Source organism: Meles meles, chromosome 9 (genome assembly GCF_922984935.1).
Source record: "Meles meles chromosome 9, mMelMel3.1 paternal haplotype, whole genome shotgun sequence".
Classification (NCBI taxonomy): domain Eukaryota; kingdom Metazoa; phylum Chordata; class Mammalia; order Carnivora; family Mustelidae; genus Meles; species Meles meles.
The window spans coordinates 12,447,697-12,472,409 of record NC_060074.1 but is presented as its reverse complement, the minus strand read 5'-3'; the positions used below and the strand labels follow the sequence as shown (position 1 = coordinate 12,472,409).

At 46.0% G+C, this 24,713-nt stretch overlaps 1 protein-coding gene across 10 annotated transcripts in view; it reads right to left on the bottom strand.

The window, feature by feature from the left end:
• Positions 1 to 24,713, bottom strand: part of SPATS2L (spermatogenesis associated serine rich 2 like) — a 173,449-nt gene that overhangs the window by 10,854 nt on the left and 137,882 nt on the right. For all 10 annotated transcript variants that reach the window (XM_046018630.1, XM_046018621.1, XM_046018624.1 and 7 more), the window contains one exon: positions 6,002 to 6,060. In XM_046018630.1, coding sequence (XP_045874586.1) covers positions 6,002 to 6,060 — 59 coding nt within the window. The remainder of the gene's footprint in view (positions 1 to 6,001; positions 6,061 to 24,713) is intronic.

Here is a 24,713-nt window from a genome sequence, read left to right as displayed (position 1 = left end):
TGAATTTGTGTGCGTGTGTCTGTGTTTCCCAAAAGATTCTACAGCTAGCTCAAAAGCAATGCATACAATCACATAGAGTGATATTTAAATACGAAATTTCCTCTTCCGAGAGATAGCTTGTTCTCTAATTTGAAGTCACAGACGAACTGCCTTCCTTTCTTTGGGACAAGCATTTTGAGTTACGAGAAGAAAGAAGTCCACGCAACGAAGTTGCTACACATGTTGGAGTCACGTTCCTTTCTTGGCTGAACAAAAGTCAACTGCTTTATTAGACCAGATTCACAGCATACGCGCAGAGCCGAACAATGATTTCCCACCGTAAGGGTTCTTAATGTATAAATGTCAAAAACAGCCACTTCAAAACCCCTCGAAAAGTTGAAAAGCAATCAAGAATTAAGATTTCCTGCAAACTATAACCCATTCTGCAGACAGACTGAGAAACATTATCTTTAATGCTGATACAAATGTTGAGATGTCGAAAGAATTAGTAATCTGTAACTCACAAGGCCTAATTGTTTGCTAACCTCCTCTAATCATGCTCTGATTACCCACCAGGACTCCCCTTGCCTCCCATTTACAAACCCATGTAGCTGAGCGGAAGCTGATCTGTGCTCGTAGTCTTTCAGGACACAGGGAGCTAGTGGAGAACGAGTTCCCATGATGGTTTGGAAAGAATCCATCCGAGTACAGACCCTGAATTACTGAATGATGTCCCAGTTACCCAGTCACACAAAGAGGGCACACAGAGGTGGCCTATTATCATGTGTGGCCACAGAGTACGTATGTTTTGTTTGGTCCACATTTTACTTATACAGATGAATTGTCCACATTTGAAAATCAGGCGATTCCACTCAGAAGCTGGATTTCTGGCTTCTCCTAAAATACTGGAATTTCTGGCCACAGTTGGCCAACATGTGGCAACAACTGGCTACCCTTGAGTTGTCACCCTTTATGGATGGAGCGTGGTGCCCATCGTGCTGTGGTCACTCCCCGCCCTGCGTGGCTCATTAATGATCCCAGCCTGGCCCCTGGAGGCATCTCCAATCATGGCAGAGGCTATACTTACAGTTTTTCGTGTCCACAATGCCCAGGGCCTGGTACAAAGTGGGTGCCCAGTATGTACATTTGCTGAATGAAGGACTGAATGAACGCATCAATCCATTATTTAAAAGCAACATGCGGGGGCGCCTGTGTGGCCTTCGGCTCAGGTCATGATCCCAGGTCCTGGGATCGAGCCCCATGCTGGGCTCTCTGCTCAGCAGGAAGCCTGCTTCCCCATCTCTCTCTGCCTGCCTTTCTGCCCACTTGTGATCTTTGTCTGTCAAATAAATAAATAAAATATTTTAAAAAAGTTTTTTTAAAACACTTATTAAAAAAAAAAAGCAATATGTGAGGGGCCTGGGTGCCTCAGGCGCTTAAGTGTCCGACTCTTGGTTTTGGCTCAGGTCATGATCTCGGGGTCTTAAGATCGAGCCCCCTGTCAGGCTCTGGGCTTAGCACAGTCTGCTTAAGACTCTCGGTCTCCCTCTGGCCTTCCCCTCCATGAGTGCGCTCTCTCTCAAACAAATACATAAATCTTGGGGAAAAAAAAAAAAGAATACACAAAGAAGGACAGAAGTTCTTTTTCTAGAAGGACCACTGAGGCATGTTTAACATTTATACCTTCGATTATTTATATATTTGCCATGATAATTCAACATAGGAATGGGACTAAGTCTGTAGGATGAAAAAACGATTCTTGAGCAGGGAGTTGAAACAAAGTGCTTTGCTCTTGCAAAGATAAAAAAAAGAAATTCCGAAGGCCTAGACTTGGTGAGCCGATAGTAAAGGGGTCAGCAGACCCTGAATGACTACACAGTTAAACAGATCTGACTTTTCTTAATGGATCATTTGTGGGACTGGTGACAATTAGGGATAATCGTACTTTTTGAGAAGAATTTGGGCATTCGCACAAAAGATTTTGTAGAAATAGATATAAATGGGTCCTGAAACAGGAATGCAGGTGCAAAATCACCAATAAATTCTGAGTTTACCCCCATGCAAATGTGCATGAAAATGAATATTTTTGCATCAGCCAGTGTTGGGATGAGTTTTACATCCAGTCTCATTAACATCTCAAAGCCTTTCGTTATGGAAAAGCCTTAAAACTGGAGATCTAAAGCCAATATTCTGTGGGGACACTAACAGGTTCACCTCAAAAACATCAATCACAGAAACAAAAAGCAAAAACAAAAGCAGACCAGAGCCTAAGATTCATTGATCCTCAAATTTAAAATAGAATAATATGGCATGTTTTGAAAGCAACATCCTTTTGGAAATCTGTAGAGAGACAGTTTCATGCAGCTTTCATTTTCACTGCATTCGGGACTTCATTAATATTATTTCATTAATATTATTTTATAAACAGTATCTGGTAGGCTGAAATCCATTTTCACAATAGGATTTATGAATTCCTTCAAGTTTTTGGAACACACTGGAAGCTGGCTCTTGTTGCATGAACCATGGAAAATTTTAGGGCTTCTCAAATAATACTCTTTAGCAGAGGGTGGGCTTGAAATCCTAGGGGAAGGAGCTGGGACACAAAGCTTGTTTCAAGCACGAAGATTCTTTGAAACCCCTTTTATTCTTCACCTCACAATAGATCTGCGCTTCTATTAATATGTTTTCTTCCCGTATCTCCAATAAATTTGATGCTCCAAGAACACACCTATTTTGGCCTTCAGTTCCTTCAAACAGTCTGAGACCACAGCACTACAACATGTTTTGCTTCTTCATCTATAAACATAATAATCATATTACTTTTAGGGCTACTGTGGAACTAAATGAAATAAGCTACGTGACGTGTTTAGTATCATACACTAAAAAAATGCTAACCTCAAATATTCATAAAGTGAGATATGTTCATCTAGAATATACTTCCTTTTTTTTTTGCAATTACTAATATTGGATCCCACAGCCTACAGACACTGAATTAATTACAATAATTCACTTAACAGATATTATGAAGTACCTACAGTCTTCTCAGCACTACGTCAGGCGCCATGACGGACAGAGGGGCTTATGTTATAACTGAGGAAATAAGGTTTGTAACGTGTGCAGCAAACAGAAAATGTGGAAAGGACTCTGGAGACCATAGAGGAGCCATCTCAAGACAGTGGTTGGAAAGACAGTTCAGTTCTTCCCTCTGCCTGTGAAGACACACGCCTGTGTCACCTGAGAGACGCTGCTGAGCTCTGTCGGCCTCCATTTTCTGGCAGTCATGTGAGGAGGCTGGACTGACCCCTTCACTAGTGAGTGCTTTTCCCTTTTTGTACACATACTGGGTCAGGCACTGCGCTAAGTGCCTGGCATATATTTTCCTCTTTTATCTTTACAGTAACTATTTGAGACGATACTATTCTTATTCCGCCTCTTCTGAGAAGTAAGCGTGGACTTTGAGGAGTTTAACAAAATGGCTCGAAGGCACACCGCCAGTAAATCGGTGCAATCTGGATTGGAACTCAGTCTTGCTTGTCCCCAGTGCAAGCAAGATGGCTTCCCCGGGGCTCTGGGCAGTTCTCAAACTAGGAGCCTTGGCACCAATGACTGAATGAAGTTAGGCAAACCCTAGCAACCAATCTCACGCTTTTAGCTAGGCTGAGAACTCCGCGTGTGCAGGTCCCAGAGTTTGCTGTTTGCTGTCACACCCGGTTTGTGATAGTGCGTAACACATACGCGAGCGCACACAGTAAATGTTTACGGATTGAGTGAATTTTAAAAATGGGGAAGCTCTCCAGAGATGCTCCAAATCCCACAGGTCTTGGATCCTAATATTATTCTCTCAAGAAGATAGAATGAGGGGTGCCTGGGTGGCTCAGTGGGTTAAAGCCTCTGCCTTCGGCTCAGGTCATGATCTCAGGGTCCTGGGATCGAGCCCCGCATCGGGCTCTCTGCTCAACGGGGAGCCTGCTTCCCCCTCACTCTCTGCCTGCCTCTCTGCCTACTTGTGATCTCTCTCTGTGAAATAAATAAATAAAATCTTAAAAAAAAAAAAGAAGAAGAAGATAGAATAAGCATGTGATATCCGAGGTCTACTGTTAAACTCCTAGGAGGGGATGGGCTAGTAACTTGGTATTTTGGTGCTAGGGACCCTTTTGTGTCTGCGTTGGCTGCTCACACTGTTATCAATAGGACATGAAACTAATAAGAAAGAATAAGCTATACCTAAGAAATGGGGGGAAATCCCGGATCATGTAGAAAGCAACTTTACTGAAGAAATCAACAAACTTCATAAGAATAAAATAATATTTATTTTATAAAATAAAAACATTTTATAAAATAAAATAATTTCGCATTCAAAGGGATTGTGTAACTGCCTCAATAGTCCACAGCTGAATCCTGGATCACATTTCGTTTTATTTCATAAAACTTGCTGTTATTTGAAATTCTCAGACGTTGCCTAAAATCATTTTTTTAAAAATTGTTTAAGAAAAACACCAATCGTTACTTTTCATAAAGTGACTACTGAATTACGACCAAGGGCCAGACAAGAAAAATAGAAAAAGAATGAAGAATTTGGTCAGATCCTTCATTCTGGTAAAAAGAAAGGCACCGCTATTGAAGGGGAAGGAATTAGGTGCTTGGGGTGCAGAGCCACTTATCCAGTTAGTGAGGAAAAATCTGGGTAAGGATAAAGAATTTAAAATGCACAGGAGAGGGGCGCCTGGGTGGCTCAGTGGGTTAAAGCCTCTGCCTTGGGCTCAGGTCATGACCTCAGGGTCCTGGGATCAAGAGCAGCAGGGAGCCTGCTTCTCCCTCTCTCTCTGCCTGCCTCTCTGCCCCCTGTGATCTCTGTGAGTCAAATAAATAAATAAAATATTTTTAAAAAATTAAAAAAATTAAAATGCACAGGAGATAAGAATCGTAAGACTAGATCCCAGGTGAAAACTATGGTTTTAGGGTTCTCATCAATGACAGGAGACTGCATTTGATCCTAAAAGAGGGCTTAGCAGCCCTACCTGGGGCTTGCTATTGCCGCTGACAAAGCAATCGGGTCTCACAATGTCCCACCCGTGAACTCCAGTCTGTTTGCGGGAGTTTAAATCTGTCCTACTATCTGTTGAATAGTTTTACGACCATTGGACAAACTGAGAACTAGAAATAAGTATAAAGATAATACAATAAATCCAACCCAGCGTATACGAATATTTTAAGACTGTCTGAGGGTGTTTATTATTTAAATAGGGTATTTGGGACATTAAATAGTCTCATTTGTGATTTCAACTTAAAACCTGTCATTGATTTTCTCGTGAGGTGTTAAGCTGGCAGCTGGCAGCAGATATGACTGAGATTGTAAAGAGAACCAGGAGTGTTTTAAGAACACTTCACTTAGTACATCTCTACGTTTGAATTATTAATCTTATAAGAGCTGTTTAAAAGCTTGAACATGTTGCTTTTAGGCTGGTGAGTTTGCCTTGTCCGGCATCCGAAGTGCTCGGAAAAAAGGGCAGACACGTTTAATTTATAGATGTGATTCAAAATGTTAAGGGGAATTTGAGTCAAGTTTCAAATGGACAGTTTTCTTAGAGAAATGTGGTGTGTTAAACTTGAGGTAGTAGAACCTAAGAAAGAACAAGGGAAACGTATCGTTTTAAGTCACATAGCAAGATACGGAAGTTGCAAAAGCATAAAACCGATGTTTGAAAATTTAATTCTAAATTCAATGTCATTTTAAACCCGATTACCTGTAAGTACCCCTTTATACGCCCCCAATTTTAAGTAACTCAGCCGGACATCTATTCTTTGCTGAGTACCTGCTCCGCTGTGCGCCCCTGGGGCCACGCCCACACGAGGTTCCCAAGGTCTCCAGGAGTTACATGACTTGCCCGAGGTCCCAGAGCTCATTAGCCAGGATTTCGGTGTGAATTTTAGGACCTTTCTCAGAATCCATATCACTGCCAGTGGACCTACGGATTGCTTCAGACTAGGAGGCGCCTAACCAAACAACCGTGTGTCTACTTACTGGCTTCTTCTTTAACTTTATCCATTTCTGCCATTAATGAAACTTCTTTGTCAATGATGCTGGGAGGGGAAAAACAGAAACAAAAGCAAAGAATGCTTAATCAAAGAGAAACTTTTAATAAGCACTGGAAGCACAAGAAAAATTATTTTCATTAAACAAAATACAAAATTACCATCAATATTTCTATGTTACAATGCCAGCAGCACCCTCTGCCTTTCCAAAAAATGAGGCAACACGGAAGGGTTGCTCCCAAGTATTTCGTAGTGACATCTGCTGATTAAATCATTGTCAGCAAATCTAAAAAAAAAAAAAAGCCTTTTCCGACTTTCAGAATTGTGCTGCTTTGAATTTAAATTTGGCAGTATCTTTGCCCTATGAATTCTGAAGTTCCACGACTGTATGAAGAGTATTTGAAAAGCCGGGGTTCGGGGGATCTAGGCCTGTTGTTCTCACCTGCCTCTGTGCGTCGCTCCCTCAGATACTGGCTGGGGGGTGGGGAGGTGCGCGCATCTCTGATGCAGATGGCCCTGGGACCTGCTTTGGGAAGTAGGGCCTGGATCAACCCATCTACGTGTTCTATAATAGGACTCTATACGCTCTCATTCCCCCAGAGAAGCATTTCAAGTTCAAATTAACTTTTTCCCCCACACTGTATTGCTTTTTGGTTAGTTCTTTGCATAAATAATAATCTGTCCAACAGTTCACTTCTCTCCCATCCTGACTCCTAGTTCCCCTCACAACACAGCATCAGAATCCCCTCATCCAGGTGACTCTCGGACAACACCTTGAACTCTGCAGGTTCTCTGACACGTGCGGTGTTTTGGGTAAACACAATACAGTACTGCAAGTGTATTCTCCTTATGATTTTTGCAATAACATTTTCGCTTCTCTAGCTTCCTTTATTGTAAGAACATACTCTGTAATACATGTAACATATGAGATGTGTGAATCGACCCTTTATGGAATTAGTAACGCTTCTGGTAAGTAAGAGGCTATAAGTTAAGTTTTGGGGGAGTCAAAAAGGTTATAAGCAGACTTTAGACTGTGTGGGGGGTGGGCACACCAACTCTCTCCCCTCCATTGCTCAAGGGTCAGCTGATTTTCATGTATATGTAAGATTCTCATGTATATGTAAGATTCTCATGTATATGTAAGATTCTCATGTATATATAAGATTCTCATGTATATGTAAGATTTTCATGTATATATATATAAGATTCTCATGTATATGTAAGATTTTTCATGTATATATAAGATTCTCATGTATATATAAGTGTAGATGCGAGGTATTTTAAAATTTTCATTTCAACCATAAATACTTCAATACATATCTTACAAAGATAATGACTTGTTGGGACTATAGCCATAGAATTACTAGAATACCTACAAACATTAACAATAATTTAATATTATCAGGTATCTACTCAATGTTCAAATTTCCCTAATTGTTCCCTACGTATTTGTTAACAGTTTGTTTGAGGCAGGATCTAGGTAAGTCTGGCCACTGCAATTGGCTGATTGTCTAGGAAATCTGTTTTTATCTCCCCCTACCTTGTTTGCAACTCATTTGTTGAAGAGACCACGTTGTTTGTCCTGTTAAGTTGTCCAAGGTCTTAATTTTGTTGACCGTATCTGCATGGTATTACTTAACCCATTCTTTTAATTTTCCTATGAATATGGTATGAGATATATAAATCTGATTAGATTCAGACTTGTTTTTATTCCAGGAAGGATACCTTCTGTTATCTACTTCCATCAGCAGACATAAAATGACCCAACGCAGTTATAAATATTCCTCTTAGGAAAAAAACCAAACCTGAGTGTGTTCAAATTCTTACATCTCATAACAAATTTGTAGGAAATATAAAGGGCATCTCTATTTTTTACAATTATCAGCAGTCACGGATGATGGTTACCTGGATAAATAGGGTTTTTAAAATGGGGCTATTTAAATTCTACTACTCCTTATTCATTTATTTACCTTGAAATCTTGCACAAAGAGAAACTTTCCCTTACCAACTCTTCGGGTTAACAAGTAGTACAATTTATACAGGTAAGCAGGATAAATGCTGGTAGATCTGTTTTCTTTTTTTCTTTTTTAATATTTTTTATTTTATTTATTTGTCAGAGAGAAGGAGAGAGAGAGAGAGCACACAGGCAGAGAGGCAGAGAGAGAAGCAGGCTCCCTGCGGAGCAAGGAGGTCATGCGGGACTCGATCCCAGGACCCTGGGATCATGACCCGAGCTGAAGGCAGCGGCTTAACCCACTGAGCCACCCAGGCGTCTGGGTAGATCTGTTTTCAAAACGACAGTTGGTTTCCTAGCATCCCTCCGAAGAAACCAGAATTTTTTTTTGCTTGTATAGTTTGTGAACTCATAATTAACGTGCTTCAATACACGGCAGCAGGCATCCGTAGTTATTACCTCTCTGTTCCAACCAATGTATTTTCCCCCCATCGGGTGTACTTTGAAAACTTAAAGTGTATTTAAAATTTATTTCCTCTTAGGAGGAATATTTTGTAATATTTGTCAAGGTAAGAAGTGTCTTTGGGATACGTCTATAGGAGTTTTGGGGCTCCTCATCCAGACGATGGAACCTGAACACTTGGCGAGTCAGGACTGTGAGCTGAGAAGTTCAGCTCGTTCCAATGAGGAAATCCTAAGGGAAAGAACTGACGTGTCCAGTGAGTGGCAAACTCTCCAGAACTGGGCGCTAAGCCTAATCCATCAAGTGCAGATATCAACTGTCCCCATGTTGCATACGGCTTAGGGTCACTGGATATGATCACGCTGGTGTGACCAGCACATCAGGATACCTGCAACTTCTTTATTGACATTAAATAGGTTTGATGTCAATGTGTTTTAAATAGGGAAAATACAGAAGAAAGTCTTCATCCCCCCCTGTCCCCGCGTACTTGGCTCCCTTCCCTGGAGGTCTCCACCAACACCAGCTTCTTCCCTTTCTTTCCAGAGACCATGGGCCAGGCAATTTTTTGTGTTCGTGTTTAACAGCTCACGCGGAGAGGGCAGTTCCACGTCCGCTTAGGAAACGGAGGCTCACGGACGAGCTGTTAGAGAGACAAGGGGTGAACCTAGAAATCTGGAGTCAGGAGCCCCAGTCACATCGATACGACTCAGCTTCTCTGCCTGAGAACACATTTTGAATTTTATCCGCTACAGAAAGAGGCAGAGGAGGGGGGAGAAGAGACGGTGCGGGGTCAAGAGCCGGGGACAGACCCCAGCGGTGGCGGGGAGTGGGGGGCACAGGAAGTTCCGGGAGCCGCAGGGCCGAAGGTGTACACGCCAGGAGTGACGTGAGCCTTCCGCATCGGCACCGTGCGGGCAGCGGATGGTCTGAACGCGAGCAGGTGCGCACACAGTCACCCCGCAGGGGGCCGCCTTCCACGTTTGGGTCAGTATGAGGCCGAAGAGATGGAAGGCGACTGAGCGCGAGAATATCCGGCCCACCTTCCCCCCCTGGATCGGACCCAAATCTTAGGGAGGGTGTGAATTCCACTGGACACCAACGGGGTCCGAAGGACTAGGGGGCGGGGATACTGCGGTGGAATCACGGGTTGTGCGAGCCCGCAGCTAACTCGAGCTCCTCCGCCCACCTGCGGGGTGCAGCGGGGCGCACGGGCTTACGCCACAGCGTGCACGGGAAATGCACGGGAAATGCGGAGACTTACAGAATATTCAGCCGTGGCACAAGCACTTGCTGAGTGCCTGCCCTGTGCCGGCAAGGGTGTTGGGGCAGGGCGATGCAGCTGGGGAGGAAGGCGCCCTGCCATCCCCGTGGAGCCCACTGGCTTTTCGGGAAAGGGGAGAGGAAGGTGAGACGACCCGCCGAACTTATTGGAGAGGGAAGACAATGATGATGGCAAGAAGAAATACCTCCACCTCCCCGCCCCAAACCAACCGGCAGGCTTCTAGAGTCTCTGGGATCCGAGAGCATGCAAGGGACGAACCAAAGGAAATTCCTTCCCAGGACACAAGAGTGGATGTGGTCAGGCTTCCCGAGGGTGAGTGCCCGGGCAGCCTCCCCTGGTCCTCCCACGCACCAAGCTCCCAAACAAGGCCCGGAGCCTGGAGTGTGGGAGCCCTGCCGCCCGTGTGGGGGGGGGGGGGGGATGGAGGAGGAAGGGGCCCTTGCTAATTTCTTTGCCAGCTGCAAGATCGCGGTAAATTCTTGTTGATTAAATTTGTTCACATAATTATGTGCCCAGAGAGTTCACAAGATGGACATCAGGGGTATAAGACCTATCCCCAGGCCCAACACATCCTCAACAAAGCTGGATATTGACACAGTGGTTAGTTCGGGCCTTCCCGGCCAGCAACAGGAGGGATGAAGGTTTTCACAGTAAATGTTAATCTGCTTAATGCCCACTTGAGGATGTGAAGGAGTCCGTGAGGCTGGCATCAAACCGTGCTTCCATTCCTCTGGGTATTTCAAAAAAAGACTGTCCCCAAGTGTCTTAGTAATTCAAGCACCGCTATGTCCGACTGCTTTCAAAACTCATGTGCACGAAGGCAAGCCAGGGATCCCTGCTGAACCCGGACCCTGTGCAGAACCCACGAACGGAGCGCAGACCAGGGTTCGGGGCCGGCGGAAGCAGCGCCCTCCGATCCTCCCTCCGGGATCTCAGTAAGCTACGCCTGGGGGTCTCTTAGGGCTTCACTTTCAAGGTGGCAGGAGTGTGGAAGGGAAGGACATCTGGGAAGTAGATAGGGAGGATGGAGAGGCGGTAGTAGGAAAGGCCAGTAGTAAAGGCTGGACAGCGAGGAGCCAGACCAAAGGAGGAAAAGAGGAAAGGCAGCATCCAACACCTTCCAGGGCCTGGTGTCATATCCAGCTCCATGAGCACGTGCCTCAGCGCCATGTGTGAGCCCTGCTGGATCTCCTTAGGGGTCCTGGGACAGATACATCTGAGCGCACCTCATGAAAAACTCTGCAGGCTGGCAAGGACGGAGCCTGCTGGGCAAAGCCCTGGGACAGGGTTAGCAGATACGGAGGCGGGCAGGGAGGGTCTTGAGAGGAGTGACATCAGAGAGCTGAAGAGTCACAGAGAAATCACAGGCAGTGCCACAGACCACATTCCTACCGAGGAGCAGAAAGGTCACGTGTTTGCTTTTTAGGTACACCTGTGCAGACAGATGCTAGCCCCGAGGTGCTTCAGAATGAGAGCTGATCATAACTAACACAACCTGAGTGCCTACTGTGGGCTACGCAGCAGCATCATGAAACCCCGCAAGGTCTCTGCTCTGCTCTCTCCTCACCACAGGGCCTTGGCACATGCCCTTCCCGTGCTGGAAGACAACTTTCCTCCCCAACCCTGCTGTGCCTATTTCATTAACTGTGAGTCTTAGTTCAGGTCTCCACTAAGTCATCACTTTTTCAGGGAGAAACTCTGATTTTAAAAACTTCTGTTCAACTTTATGGTCTTAGACTCTTAAACGGGTTGCTCATCAAGAAACTGCTCAGTAGTAACAATACCCGAATTATGGAAAGAGCTCAAATGTCCATTGACTGATGAATGAATAGGGAAGATGCGGGGTGTGTGTGTATGTGTATACACACACACACACACACGCACGCGCACACACATATTATCCGGCCATCAAAAAGAATGAGATCCTACCATTTGCAACAACATGGATGGAGCTAGAGAGTATAATGCTAAGAAAAATAAGTCAGGCAGAGAAAGACAAGAAACATATGATTTCACTTCTATGTGGGATTTAAGAAACAAAACAGATGACCACAGGGGAAGGGGGGGCGGGAAGGGAGAGGGAAACAAATCATAAGAGATTCTTAACCCTAGAGAACAAACTGAAGGTTGTTGGAGGGGAGGTAGGCAGGGGATGGGCAAAATGGGTGTCGGGCCCTTGGGATGAGCACTGGGTGTCATAGGTAAGTGACAAAATTCTACTGCTGAAACTAACATGACACTATATATCAACTAACTGGAATTTAGATAAAAACTTGAAGAAACTGCCCAACAGTGATGAGCAGGGGAGACAATGTATTTATTTTTCTGTGGGATAACAATAACGAAACTTCTTAATCAGTCTACTGTAGCGCTTGCATATAAATCACATTTAAGCAAAAATTTATATCATTTTTGCCACTAATGGAATCTAATCATTTGAGACCTAAGCTTATGAATAAAAGTGCAATGATAATCACCGAACCACAAAGGGTTTGGCTTAGAATCAAAACAGACAGTTGATGTTTCTGTATGCAAATTAGGGTGGTAATAAATTATTGAGATTTGTGCTTTCCCCCACTGATCATCTGTAATTCCTGCTTCTGAACATTTTTGCTTTGAAACAGTAACCCTCTGTACTTGACAGAAATACAGAACTCTTTAACTAGCCTTTCACTGACCACTCTAAGTTCTCTTTTGTAGAATTCATGGTTCTTTATTTGCTTATCTGAGAGAGAGACCGGGCTCAGGAGCAGGGATAAGGGCAGAAGGGGAGGGAGAAGGACAAGCCGACTTCCTGCTGAGCACGCAGGGCTCCATCTCAGGACCCTAAGATCCAGACCTGAGCCGAAATCAAGAGTCTGATGTTCAGCCAACTGAGCCACCCAGGCACCCCCGACTAGATGTTCTTTAAATGGTTGGATCAAGTTCTCCGGAGGGCACCAGACTCAAGACACATCGAACACGTTCTTTATCAACTGAGCTCACATAAAACCTATGCTGACCTCACATGTTTCAGATGTGCCCTTTATCCTTCCCCAAACACATCTTCTCATTTTATCTAAACTGTCTGGATAGTAAAATTTTATTCTATTGCCATAAAAAAGCTTTTATTATTAAAGCAATAAGGTGTAAGGAGGAGATTACCATGGCAAAGCCTTTATGGTTTATTATATAGTTAATCACGGAGATAAAGTGTCATTTTATAAAAATGTTTCTACTGTCTTGCTTTTTTTCTACAGAGGAGTTATAATAACAATAATAAAAAGAATCAGAAAGGCACTTTAGCAGGAAGAGATTTATCGTTTTCTGCTCTTGGAAGATTTTTCCTTAAACCCGGAGACGAAGACACTGAGGGACAAAACTGCTTCCTTCGGAAGCAGGGGTGAGCCACATTGAGTCCAGTGTCCTTCATAAATAAAGATGCTGGGATAGGGAGCAGCCCCGGGACTGGCAGTGGTTGATAAGCCGGCAAGCAGAACCTGCTCATGGGTACTGAGGAATGAAAGCAGAATTTCAAAGGGAATTTCAAGAAATCAATCTGCAGCGGCAGCCAGATTCGATGTTAAAAAGAGTTAAAACCAGACCACATTTCATCTCGGTGAGTTTGCCTCAGGGAGGCTGCAGTGAGAGAAATTGCCGGGGACCATCTGATCCCAGACAATCTGGCTTCAGGACCTTCTTGTGGACGAAGAGCTTCCGCTCAGAGCCTCCTTAACTCCTCAGGTGCCAAGCAGGACAAAGCAGGTGGAGTGGAGGGGGCGAGGCCGGCACGTGCTGCCCCCAGCCCCGCAGAGAACGAGAGCATGGGAATGGCTGGGAGAAAGGATGCGCTTGAGCTCGGAGGTGATGCTCCGGTCCTCCTGGCCTGTACCGAAGAGCGTGAAGCAGGCAAATGAATGGCAAGCCACAAAGCCAGGTTTCCAGCATCAAGGCTTTCTCATTCCTTCACTAAGAGAAAGAGTAAGGTAAAATCATCGCCCCCACTGTGGGCTGCGCTCCTGCCCATGGCATCAGGGGAAGGACTGTGAACACCCCGAGGAGAGCCGGCTGGGCTCCCGGCTGGGCTCCCAGTGGCCACCATGTGGGCCTCGAGCTGAGGAGCCCCGGCTGATGGAAGAGGCAGCCTGTCCGCCCAGCAGGTGGGAGACAGAAAAACTCCCTTTATCAAACATTTAAGGGGTACTATCCTGTTCCCATGGGTGCCATTTCTAGTCCAACTCCCTGAACATTCCCAGGAATTCGTGGGCCCAGGGTAAAACCCATTTCTCAACTGTCACTGTGGTCAACAGAGCTTCTGTCCCGGGCCCGACAGGCACAGAGGCAGTGATACCGTGAGTGCTTCCCTTGTCCTTGGGTCAGAGGACTGGCAGCTCGACCGCTTCCAACAGGTGCACGTGACCGGAACCTGCGATCTCGCATGTGGCGAGTTCCCCACTCCTGCTCTCTCTGCTCTGCTTCCTGAAGGGTCGCAGTTCGCCCCCTCCCCTCAATACACAACTGCGGCGTACGGATCATCGCGAGCTGCAGGCACTTGAAAAACAGCCAATGCAGGGAGAGGCGGTATTTGAACTCCCCTCATGTGCCTGAAGACAGAGCCTCCAAGGAACTCAATTGTCATAAATCCCTCCCTGCAGGGTTCTGCCAACCCGGTGAGACTGTTGCCTTCTGTCACAGGAGAGGAGCCTAGAAGTGGACGCCACACTCAGACATACCGTTACAAATGATCACACCTCCCGTCTGTCCTTCTGACGGTCCTCTCATCTTTCCCGAATCATTTACTCTCCTCTGAGAGGCCTACAACCACCCCCCCCCCACCTTGTCCCCATCCCTGCTGAAGTGGCATTTAATTCTGAATTCTGAGTACCCTAGGAGCTTCCTGACTTTTTCCTGGGTCTCTCCCGTGTACACATGAGGTACACACGTTAATAAACTTTTGTTCATGTTTCTCTTGTTAATCTCTCTTTATTACAGGGGTCTTGGCCAAAACCCGGGAGGGTGGACGGGAAGTTCTTTGTCCTGCCATCCATCCCCATCTCGTCCCCTCTCCTATACCCTGTATACTGGTAACTGGCATCAAGTGATCTGTGTGACTCCTTTTCCTTCACTTCCCAGCGATCACGGTCTCCACAGTCTACCGCAGACAGGTCTCTCCTACCCTTCTCCTACCTGCTCTGGCCAGTTTCACTCCCTGCTCCTTATTAAGCAGTTGGCTGTGTTTCATTCTGTGGTTCTGTGGGGATTCCTGGGTCTGTCGCCTTCTACTCTGTACCTTTTTCCATTCGATTTTTACCAACCTCTGGCTTCTTTTTTTATAATTGGAACTCTTCTGAATGCAGCTGTGGTGACAAACCGATCTTTCTAAATGTCTCCTGACTTCCACACGGTTATTTGGCAAACACGGCAAAACCCAACATACATGCCTACGGCAGGTAGACTGGGGTTGGGATACAGCCCTTCGAAGGGGTGCCTCGTGACTGCGACTATCGGGGAAACGAAGCGGCAGCGCCTCGGAGCATGAATCATGCTTAAACTACAAAGCAGTCAAAATCCCTCTGGCTGTCAACGAATGCAGTAACTGCACTCCATTTGCCAATCAGGCTGGGCCTGTTTTATTTCTCTTTTATCCAAAGTAATATCATCTGTTAATGTTAATATCTCTTGGTTGCGTATCTCATATTGGAATCCTACAATAATTTAAATCACAGTCCATGAATATTTCATGGCACTGTCTGAGGCCACTCTGGAGTGAGGATCATGCAGATTCAGCAGAAGGACGGACGCCCAATGCTTCTAAAATCCGGAAGTTCCTTAAGAAGCAAATAGTTAATTGAAAAAACAAAACTACAGAGATTCTTTCTCTTCTTGGAGTTAAAAAGTGGTATCAGAGTTGCACAATCCTACAAATTCTACAAATCTCACAATACCACATGCTCAGCTGAAAAATCTATCCTCCTTGTACACCTCCCTTTAGAATTTTACGAATGATTTCACTTAATAATATAATTTCTTATCTTTACTAATTGCTTCTTCGTTTTGTTTCATTCCATGGAGATCACTAATCAGAAAAAGTAACTTAACAGTATTTCAGTTTCTATAGCTATAAACATTATATCATTTATTCTCACTCCCTTAAAAAAAAAAAAACCAAACTAATACTACTGCTATGGAAAAGAAGGCAGACTCGTATCTGTGGACGTTAACCATCTTACAGCACGAGGGTGCCTTTTAAGGCACTGACTTAACATTCTCCACATTTTTATTTCATGTTACATGCTCATTAAAAAAGCGGGAAAATATAGAAAGCAGGATAAAATAAAACCAACTTCAAAATGAAACAAGGCAAAGTATCTCTTTGTTTCATACCCCAAACAGAGTCAAGCGCTCAGAACACTGTGTCATTTCTCTCTAATCTGAGCGGGGAGGGGAGGCGTCTGTGCAGAAGCCATCCTGGTTGTTGAACACAAGGAAGACAAACGGAAGCTGGAAAGGACGGATGTGGCACAAGGAGTCCCAGTGATGCTGGCCCACGTCCAGCCCAAGGTCCTGGACTTGGGGAGACTGCTCCCGCCTCCTGATGGGTTCTGGTGTGAGAAGGGCCCGCGCTTCCTGGTTTGGGCCCCGAGGCTCTTCCCCACCCACCATCTCCAGGCTCGCACCTGCCACTCCTGCTGGGCACCTGCCCTAGTCCGCTGGCTTCCCGAGGGGAGTGGGGGGGGTGGCAAATGAAATATTGAGCTTCATGTACTTACTCTTTATTTAAGAAAGCAGACTTTCCTAACTGCTAGGATACAGATTAATAGCGGTATACATATGTGACCTATGAACGAGTTTTCTGCTTTGAGACGATGTGTTCATAACTCATTCATCAGTGGCATGAGACCCAGGGAACGTACTCCTCCCAGGGTGCACTGTGGTCTTTCTGCTTCGCTATCCTCGTGTTGTTCCTCCTGCCAGGGATCGTCTCCCTCCCTTCTCAGTCTGCCAATTCCCAGCCTCGCTTCGAGTGCCAGTCCAATGTCACCTCTGCGATGGACGCTTTTCCTGCGGCCATCAACCCTCCCCAACGTGCACTCCCTTTCCTGCATTACACACCTTTCTGTCTACTCCCACTAGACCTTGGACGTTTTTTGGAAGGACACCGTCTTCTCTTTCAGTATTTCTAGCAGTGCTTCAAGTGTGGTCCTCAGACCATGTACACTGGCCCCCACTGTCCTCATGACACGCAGGTTCCTGGGCTCCCCCTGCACCCACACAGTCAGAGCCTCTGGGAATGGCGTCCAGGTGCTCCCTGCGCATTCCAAAGTCTGAGAAGCACCAGCTCATGACACGTTCATCTCCTTGCTGGAGGGGTGGATGGAAAAGGAAGAAGAGAAGGCAGAAAGAGGGCATGGCAAGATGTGAGAGGGGGAGGAGGGTTGATCTGGTGGCCACGGTGGCCATTCAGAATCAGGGTCCTTTTGCCTCACTTCTCTCTCCATCAAGCAATGAACAGTAAAACCGTGTGATAAGACATTCGCACCCCAAAGCTGGGATCCTCTGCATGCTGAACAGAAAAGCGGAGAAAGAGAATTTCTTCCCTTTGTCTTGGTACAGAGAGAATAAAATTGACTAAATACTTATTTGGAAGAAAAGGGCACCAACCTAGATGGGTCAGGCTAGAGATTTTCTAGAATACTCTGAACAGTGCATATCTTGCATACAAAATCTTCCTAAAACCCCTTGACGGTAGTACCCCTTTCTGTAGTGGAGTGGAAGTGAAGAAACTCAAACATCTTCAGAGCTAGAATACGTGAAGATGAGATTTAAACCCTATTCTAACTCCACGCACCGTGTCTCCTAATTATGTGGTTAATTAACCTTGGAAGATGGGACTTTTGTGAGAATATGGCTACAGTCACCGGAGGAACAGTGTAACTGACATAAGAAGGAATTCTGTTCTACGGACAGGCACAGTCTGTTACAGGATTTCTTGCTGTCCTAGCTGACAAATTGCCCAAAATGACTCCTTCGTCTCACCCCAAGAGAGTTCAGGGTCTCCCTCTGTATAGGTGTCATCAACGGAAATAAGTCCTAAGATCCATTCTGAAGTTGTGACCTAGGATATCCCAGTTTGGAAACTATAACGTATTTTATATTTACAGTAATATATGGGAACAGATTTGTCTTATATTCCCAGTGAAAATGGATTATACTATAAATTAAAACACACACACACACACACACACACACACACAACACACAACACATACTCTCCATCTGGGATTGTACAGATAAGAACAATTTGCTTCATTCCTTTTTATATCTCCATTCTATCAGGAAAACTAACCCCATTCAGGAGCATGCTGCTAAGCCAGTGGGATGGGTAGCCTTCATTTGCTGAAAAGATTCAGAGATCTTTTCAGACTTCAAGCTGAAATCACAATCAGCGTCTTGTCCTTCAGCTCTTGTTGTGGGTCTGCGCTGAGAGGAAAGCTGAGCTCCAGCGCCAAGTGTATGACGGACGTAACGTACGGAGGTAATCACACCCGGAGCTCGGCGAGGCTATTAATACAGGGTGCTATTTATGTTGGTTTCCTGGGGACTCTACCCAACCGAAAAGGCCAGTTCTGTACTTTTTGTGTTTATCAACCTGCTCTCCCTTCACGTCGACTCATTCTCTGAGTCCTTGCGGCGGCCCGAGGGAAACATCTAATGCACAGAAAAACCTTGGGGAGGAGAGAAAATAGGAAAAGAGAAGCTTTCACCTCCAAAGAGGGAGCTACGCCTATTTAGAATGACACGTATTCACGAACGAGGCAAGATTTGAAATACAGTGTACCGCAGGGACTCGCCGTAGTCACAAAGTCGCAGGAACCTTGAGTTTCTCCGTGGTTTATGGTATTTACCCTCTTCACAATTCAGAATGGATCCCGGAGCTTATTTCTATTTATTGGCCTGGTGCAGAGTGAGGAAAAGGAGTCATTTTGGGCAATCCGTCAGCGAGGACAGCAGCAGAAACCAGACATCGGGCTCTCCTGAGGCATAAATACATTTATTAGCCTCTTCTGTCATTGCCTCTTGACATCCTCTGCAGGTGAAGTTCATCTCCATACTGTGAGCTCCTTAAATATGCTGCCAGAGTCTCGAATGTCGGGTGTGGGGACGAGCTACGGGTTTGTCTGATTTCCGTCATCTAGCTCTTTGTGCGAGTCACAAGCAGGTGGGCACTTAGAAAAGCCATTTAACCAGAAGGAAAGAGGTTAGTCGGAAAATCTTGGTTAGTGCAGCTTTTGATCAACGGGAGGATTATATTTATTTCCAAAGCAGAAGGACAGGGAGACCTTTTATAAAACTTCATTCTAAAACTATAAAAAAGGACAAAGCAAACTCCTGATTTTGTCTTCATTACACATTTAATCTAAGGAGCTGGCAAAAATCTAGCTATCACTGAACACGCTGCTGCCGTTTAACAGGGAACCAGAGTCTGTACAGCAACACGTAGCAACGCCAAGTGGCTGCAAAGGTTCCCCACGTCAGCTCTCCCCCAGGTAATCCCACAGCGAGCAACCCCTGTCGAACGGCCTGGAGGAAAGCATCACTCCACTCAAGGACGACACATTCCTCCAGAACTCATGATACGCACGGTGCGAGGAATGAGGACCATCTCAGCCATGGTTTTAAAATGGAGGGGGCGCCTGGGTGGCTCAGCTGGTTAAGCGACTGCCTTCGGCTCGGGTCATGATCCTGGAGTCCCGGGATCGAGTCCCACGTTGGGCTCCCAGCTCCATGGGGAGTCTGCTTCTCCCTCTGACCCTCTCCCCTCTCATGCTCTCTCTCACTCTCTCTCTCTCAAATAAATAAAATCTTAAAAAAAAAATGGAGTCTCTGCTCATTATCTGGGCTTATGTCAATGTTTCCATGTGACTGAACTTGAAAACCAAGTTTGCTTGTTGTCACGGCATCTACTCTGATTCTAGAAACCACTTCAACTAATACATATTTTCCCTGTACTCAGCTACCGAGGTGCACAGAGCACCACAGTGTCCATGATTCGGCTAACTAGATGGTCACCAAGATTTGCTTCACCATGACCACACCATAAGCGACAGAGAGACCTGTCTTCCTTCAGCTTAAGTAGCTCAAGGGCTGGCACGGGTGCCGATGTCACCAGCGTGACAGCGGCTGGACACAGGCCACGTGAGCCCGGAAGCAACAAGGACTACTGCTGCCTGGCCGAAGCCGAACAGAAATAATGACCCTCTAAACAGACACTCGGTGAAACAACTCTTTTCTGTATTTTTCCTTACGTACCTCATCCTAACCCTAGCTCCTGTGATATTTGGTTTTTACTGCAGAAATGAGAAAAAGACAGGTAGAGACAGAATGGCTAATGAGAGTGCTTGCCTGGTGTTAGCAACAACCTCCGGGTCTTCATTTTTCCCTTTTCGCCCCAGCACTGAGTTGAATTCTGCCATGTCAAATAGGCAAAAACCGCCAAGCCCTCAAATTTGCTACACTTCCACATAATTGTTTGTCTGGTCTTGAGGAGGCAAAAATGTCATGTAACGTAGCCAGAAAGTTTAGGTTTAAAATTTCCTCCAGCACTGATCAGAGGACAGTACGGTTATGTTTTTGGGGGTACGGAGCTGACTGGAAAGCACAGGTCCTCTCCTGTGTTTCCAGTGGGTTCGGAGGGCCGCCGGGGAGGGGCAGACAGGACTCAGAAGTGCTGCCAAGTGAGGGATCCCCATCCCCCCCTCAAGGAGCTACTGCAGGATACACAGAAGGTCGGACGGACCCTCTCACTCTCTTACTCCTCTCGCTCTCCTCAGGCCAGGCTTTCTCAGGGTTATTGTTGTCCTGGGACAGACAGTGTTTTGTGAAGGGCGGTGGGGGAGGACTGTCCTGTGCATTCTAGCACATGTCGGGCTATGCCTGGCTTCTACCTACTAGGTGCCAGCACTTCTGACCAAAAGTATTTCCAGACATGTCAACTGTCTCCTGGGGGCGAACAGCACGCCAGCCCCAGACATGGCGCTCCCTTCGGAGAGCTCTCCGCGAGTGGCTTTCAACCACAGATGCACAGAAGAATCACCTGGAGTTCCTAAAAAAAACCCACCACGCATCCCTGAGCTCACCTCAGACCAGTAGTGTCCGCCTTTCTGGCAGTGCTACCTCGGCAAAGCTCTAGGGCTTTTTAATTCTAGTTTAATTCTCCATACCCACACGGCCTTGGGTATGGATAGAAGTAAATATTCATTTCCAAGCACCGTCTTTCAGTCAGTGGTACGTTATTCACAAAGAGAACACATTAAAAAACTCCAAGAGCACGGGAAAACCGGTCTTCTAGCATTAAATGGAAAGCCATGTGTTCACCGAAAATCAGCTAAAAGTTTGCGGAATGTTGGAGGCTTGCGGGACGGGGTGAGAACCAACCCAGGAGGAAAGAATCCCGCTGCGTGATAAACCTGCTAGGAAAGAAAAATGGTCTCACTTGGACTTGAACGGAAGTCAGTCCAAGCCTTGTAAGATTTGTACCTGAGTTGGGCGCCTGAGCAGCAGCAGACTGCGACCGGGGGACACAGGGCTGCCTTGCTTGCTCTGAAAGGCCCCGCTGGCAATTTCCCCTTTGGGAGGGCTTCTCAAAAAAAGGACACAATGTTTAAAATGTCACAGGGAGGCTCTCTGGTTGGTGTGGGGTCACCCTGCTGACTACCGTGGTGGTCCGGGCGTGGTTTTGCTTGGCTACCTCCGAAGCTTCCAGGGCAGGCGAGAGGCCCACGTCGGAGTGGGATTTGAGGAATGCTGGGAGAAGACAGGCTTTTCTGCGGCCTCAAATTCTCCCTTGTAGGGTTATGCTTTTGGCTGATGGAGAGGGTCTCAACACTCTTAGCGTCTGAATTAAACAGGATACTTTGGGAAGGAGGACGCCCGGCCATCAGCAGGATGGGGTTATCAGTGACACAAGAATGAGTGTCCGTCATTGATGCTATGGGGTCCAGTGCGAGCTTATCTTGCAGTAGTGAGCGGTGCTATGGGGAGGAGCCCCTGGGATGTGGGGAGCACCTGTCTTTCCCCCACTTGCTCTGGGGGAGGAAACTCCAAGGTGCAAGGAAAGAGGAAAGCAAGGGCTGGCGGAGGGGAAGGGGAGATGGAGGGGAGGCGGGGCAGGGCAGGGCCTGGAACTCCTGACCTACTCCAAATTCCGCTGAAGGAAGACCTGGCGGGGCTTCAGGAAAAAATAAACATGAGGTATAAGGACGCAGGCTTGGACTGATTTCCCTTTCCTACATGAAAGCAAAGCAGCCTAAAAACATTGTCCCTCCCAGCCTCCGTTCTCTATGAACCTGTTACCCCATCCCCAGTAAGAGCTCTACCCTCTGGCTCGTTACCATCTTCCATTTCCTTTAGGAGAGCTTTTAATTAGATGTTAAATGACAATGGCACCTAGCAATTTTTACAGCTCCATTTTGGAATCCCTCCTCCCCCGTCATATGGCAGAGCGATCAAGAACTATTCGCCTTCCTTAATGTTTTTTTGAATTTAATGTTTATTGTTCATTTTAAGCCTGGACCATCAACTTGGACACGCGCACACACACGCACGCACACACACACACACACACACACACGCACACAGATTTGTGATGAGAAGCTAGCCTAGTTTGCACACAAAGCAATTAAATCTGGCAGCTAGGATTCCAAAGGATGAATATTTTCCAGTTGTGGTAGGGGGCCAATCATATAGAAAGGAAACCAGCTGTTTCATGTTAGTTCCTGATGTGACTTTTCACACAGACACTCATGCTGCAAAATTTATTTTCTGCTAAGACGGCGTGAGAGCATCGTGTCATCTCTGCTGCCCTCTCGGATCCCCAGTTCTTTATGGGAAAATGAGATTGAGCCATTAATGGCCATTTAGTCTTCTGTAACTGTGTCCTGGTCGCAGGCCAGCTTTGAGCCACCTCACGGTTTTCCTCAGGAACTGGATTGAACAAAGGGTTCTCCACTGCCAGACCGGGTCGGAAAAGCACTGGGTTCATTTTACCCAGATATGCGCTCACTGGGGGCTGGGTGTGTGCAAGCAAGTGCTTTCTCCCCTCCTCCCCAAATCTTAGTTCCCGTGCATCCCGGCGGGCTTGTGGACAACTGGATAGGGCAGGATTCACCTCCTGAAGCCCGCTAGCCAGCTGAATGTTTAGAATGTCTTACCTGAGAGTTTCTGTTTATTTCTAAGCTACACACAAAGCCTGTTGAAGGGTTAGTGAGAGCACCGGCTGGTGTGAAGCTAGGAGAGCAGAGTCAGGAGAGCAATGAGGCCTGTGCACCAGGTAAACGTGTCTCAGGACCATCACTCGTTTGGGAACTCTCCAGAGGACTTGTCCCACATGGTCCACATCTGGATATGCCTTACAACGTAACCCCGAGGCTCTGATTCTATTTAATGAGTGGCGCTGCATTCGCAATTTTCTCCAATGCCTGGAGTCCGCCATGTCACCCCCAAGAGGAAAGCTTCATTTCTGAAAATGTGTAAGCTGCCTTCCTCCATTCTGTGACCTGTTATTTTTTTTAGGGGCAGCCCGATCTCTAAAATTCATCAGTTTCTCCCCCTCAGAAGACGAGAGGAAGACTTCATCCAAGTACATCAATCACCATGCTGGCGAGGCTGCAGGCTTGTTTGGAACAGAAAGGTAACGTTTTCTCATTTGGCAGAAATGCCTGCTAATGGCTGATGAGAAAGAATTCCTTTTGTTTTATTTTCGAGTTGACACGAATGTCCTTATTTGGGGATCATTTTTAGTAAAGGTTAGATCGGAAAACAAGCGCTGGTGTTTACGTGTTTTGTAGCAACAGCACATAAAAAGTGGTTAATCTATACTTCTTCTTCTTCCTTCTGTACGGAGGAAAGGTGCCATTCGTTACGGGTGACTTTTAACCAGCGGTCCTGCTTGGCAGAGCTCACTCAGAGGCGATCCTACCCCTCCGTTTAAAACAGAGTGTGACACACAAGCAGAGAAAAGATACACAACCCGGCTTCCCTGGCTGTGGACCTCCCTGGCCCATACTTCCAGCTCTTGAGGAGTGAAACGCTCAGAGAGTCTGTTATAAATCTCCAGATGTCTCGTGACCCATGTGGTGTTCATTTTACTAAGGAAATTTAAAAAAAAAAAAAAAAAGGACTCCGAGCAGCTGGAGGAGAGAGGTAACTTGAGGTCAGTGCTACACTTCGTCAATTAGTGTGTGAGTCACTCGCAGGGAAGGTATCATACAGAGGCCCCAGAGGAAGAGTTGACTCTAAAATGCCACACAAGAGAGTGAGACAGAGGGGTCTTCTCTGAGCAATTGACAAATGCCTCCAGAGGCTAGGAACCTGTGACCCCCACGAGCCGAATCGGGCCCACTGCTTCTCTGCATTTCTCCGGCTTTCGTGCCCGAACAGTAGAGCTGAGTAGTTGCAACAGAGACATGACTGACTCTAAAAGTCAAAATATTTACTACCTGGCATTTTATAGATAAAGGTTGCTGATTCTGGCTCTGGAGAACAGGCCTGGAAGTTGAGTGTATATATATATGTGTGTATATATATGTGTGTGTGTGTATATATATATATATATATAAGATTTAAAAATCAGCAATACCACTAACACCTTTCGTTTATATAGCATCTTTATCTTCTCTAAGTACTTTCAAACATATTCCTGCAGTTTACTTTGAACAATTAGTTCAGCGTCTGTTCAGGCAGAGAAGAGTTCCGCTAAGGTGAAGATGACGTGACCGGCTGGAGGGGAGAGGGTCCCTCCCTGAATGATCAGTGATGGAGACAGTTTCCTTTTGAGTCTCTGACAGCTTATGCACACTGGGATCTTATACGTAGCAGATGGTTGAAAATTCAAGACTTCTAAATTGTGTCAAGTGTAATCCTTCGTTTTACACAACTCTCTAGTCTGCCGAAAAGCACATCTGTGTCAAAGAAAGGACTTAGAAAGGAAAGCTATGCAAAACATGGGATCAAATTCTAGAATC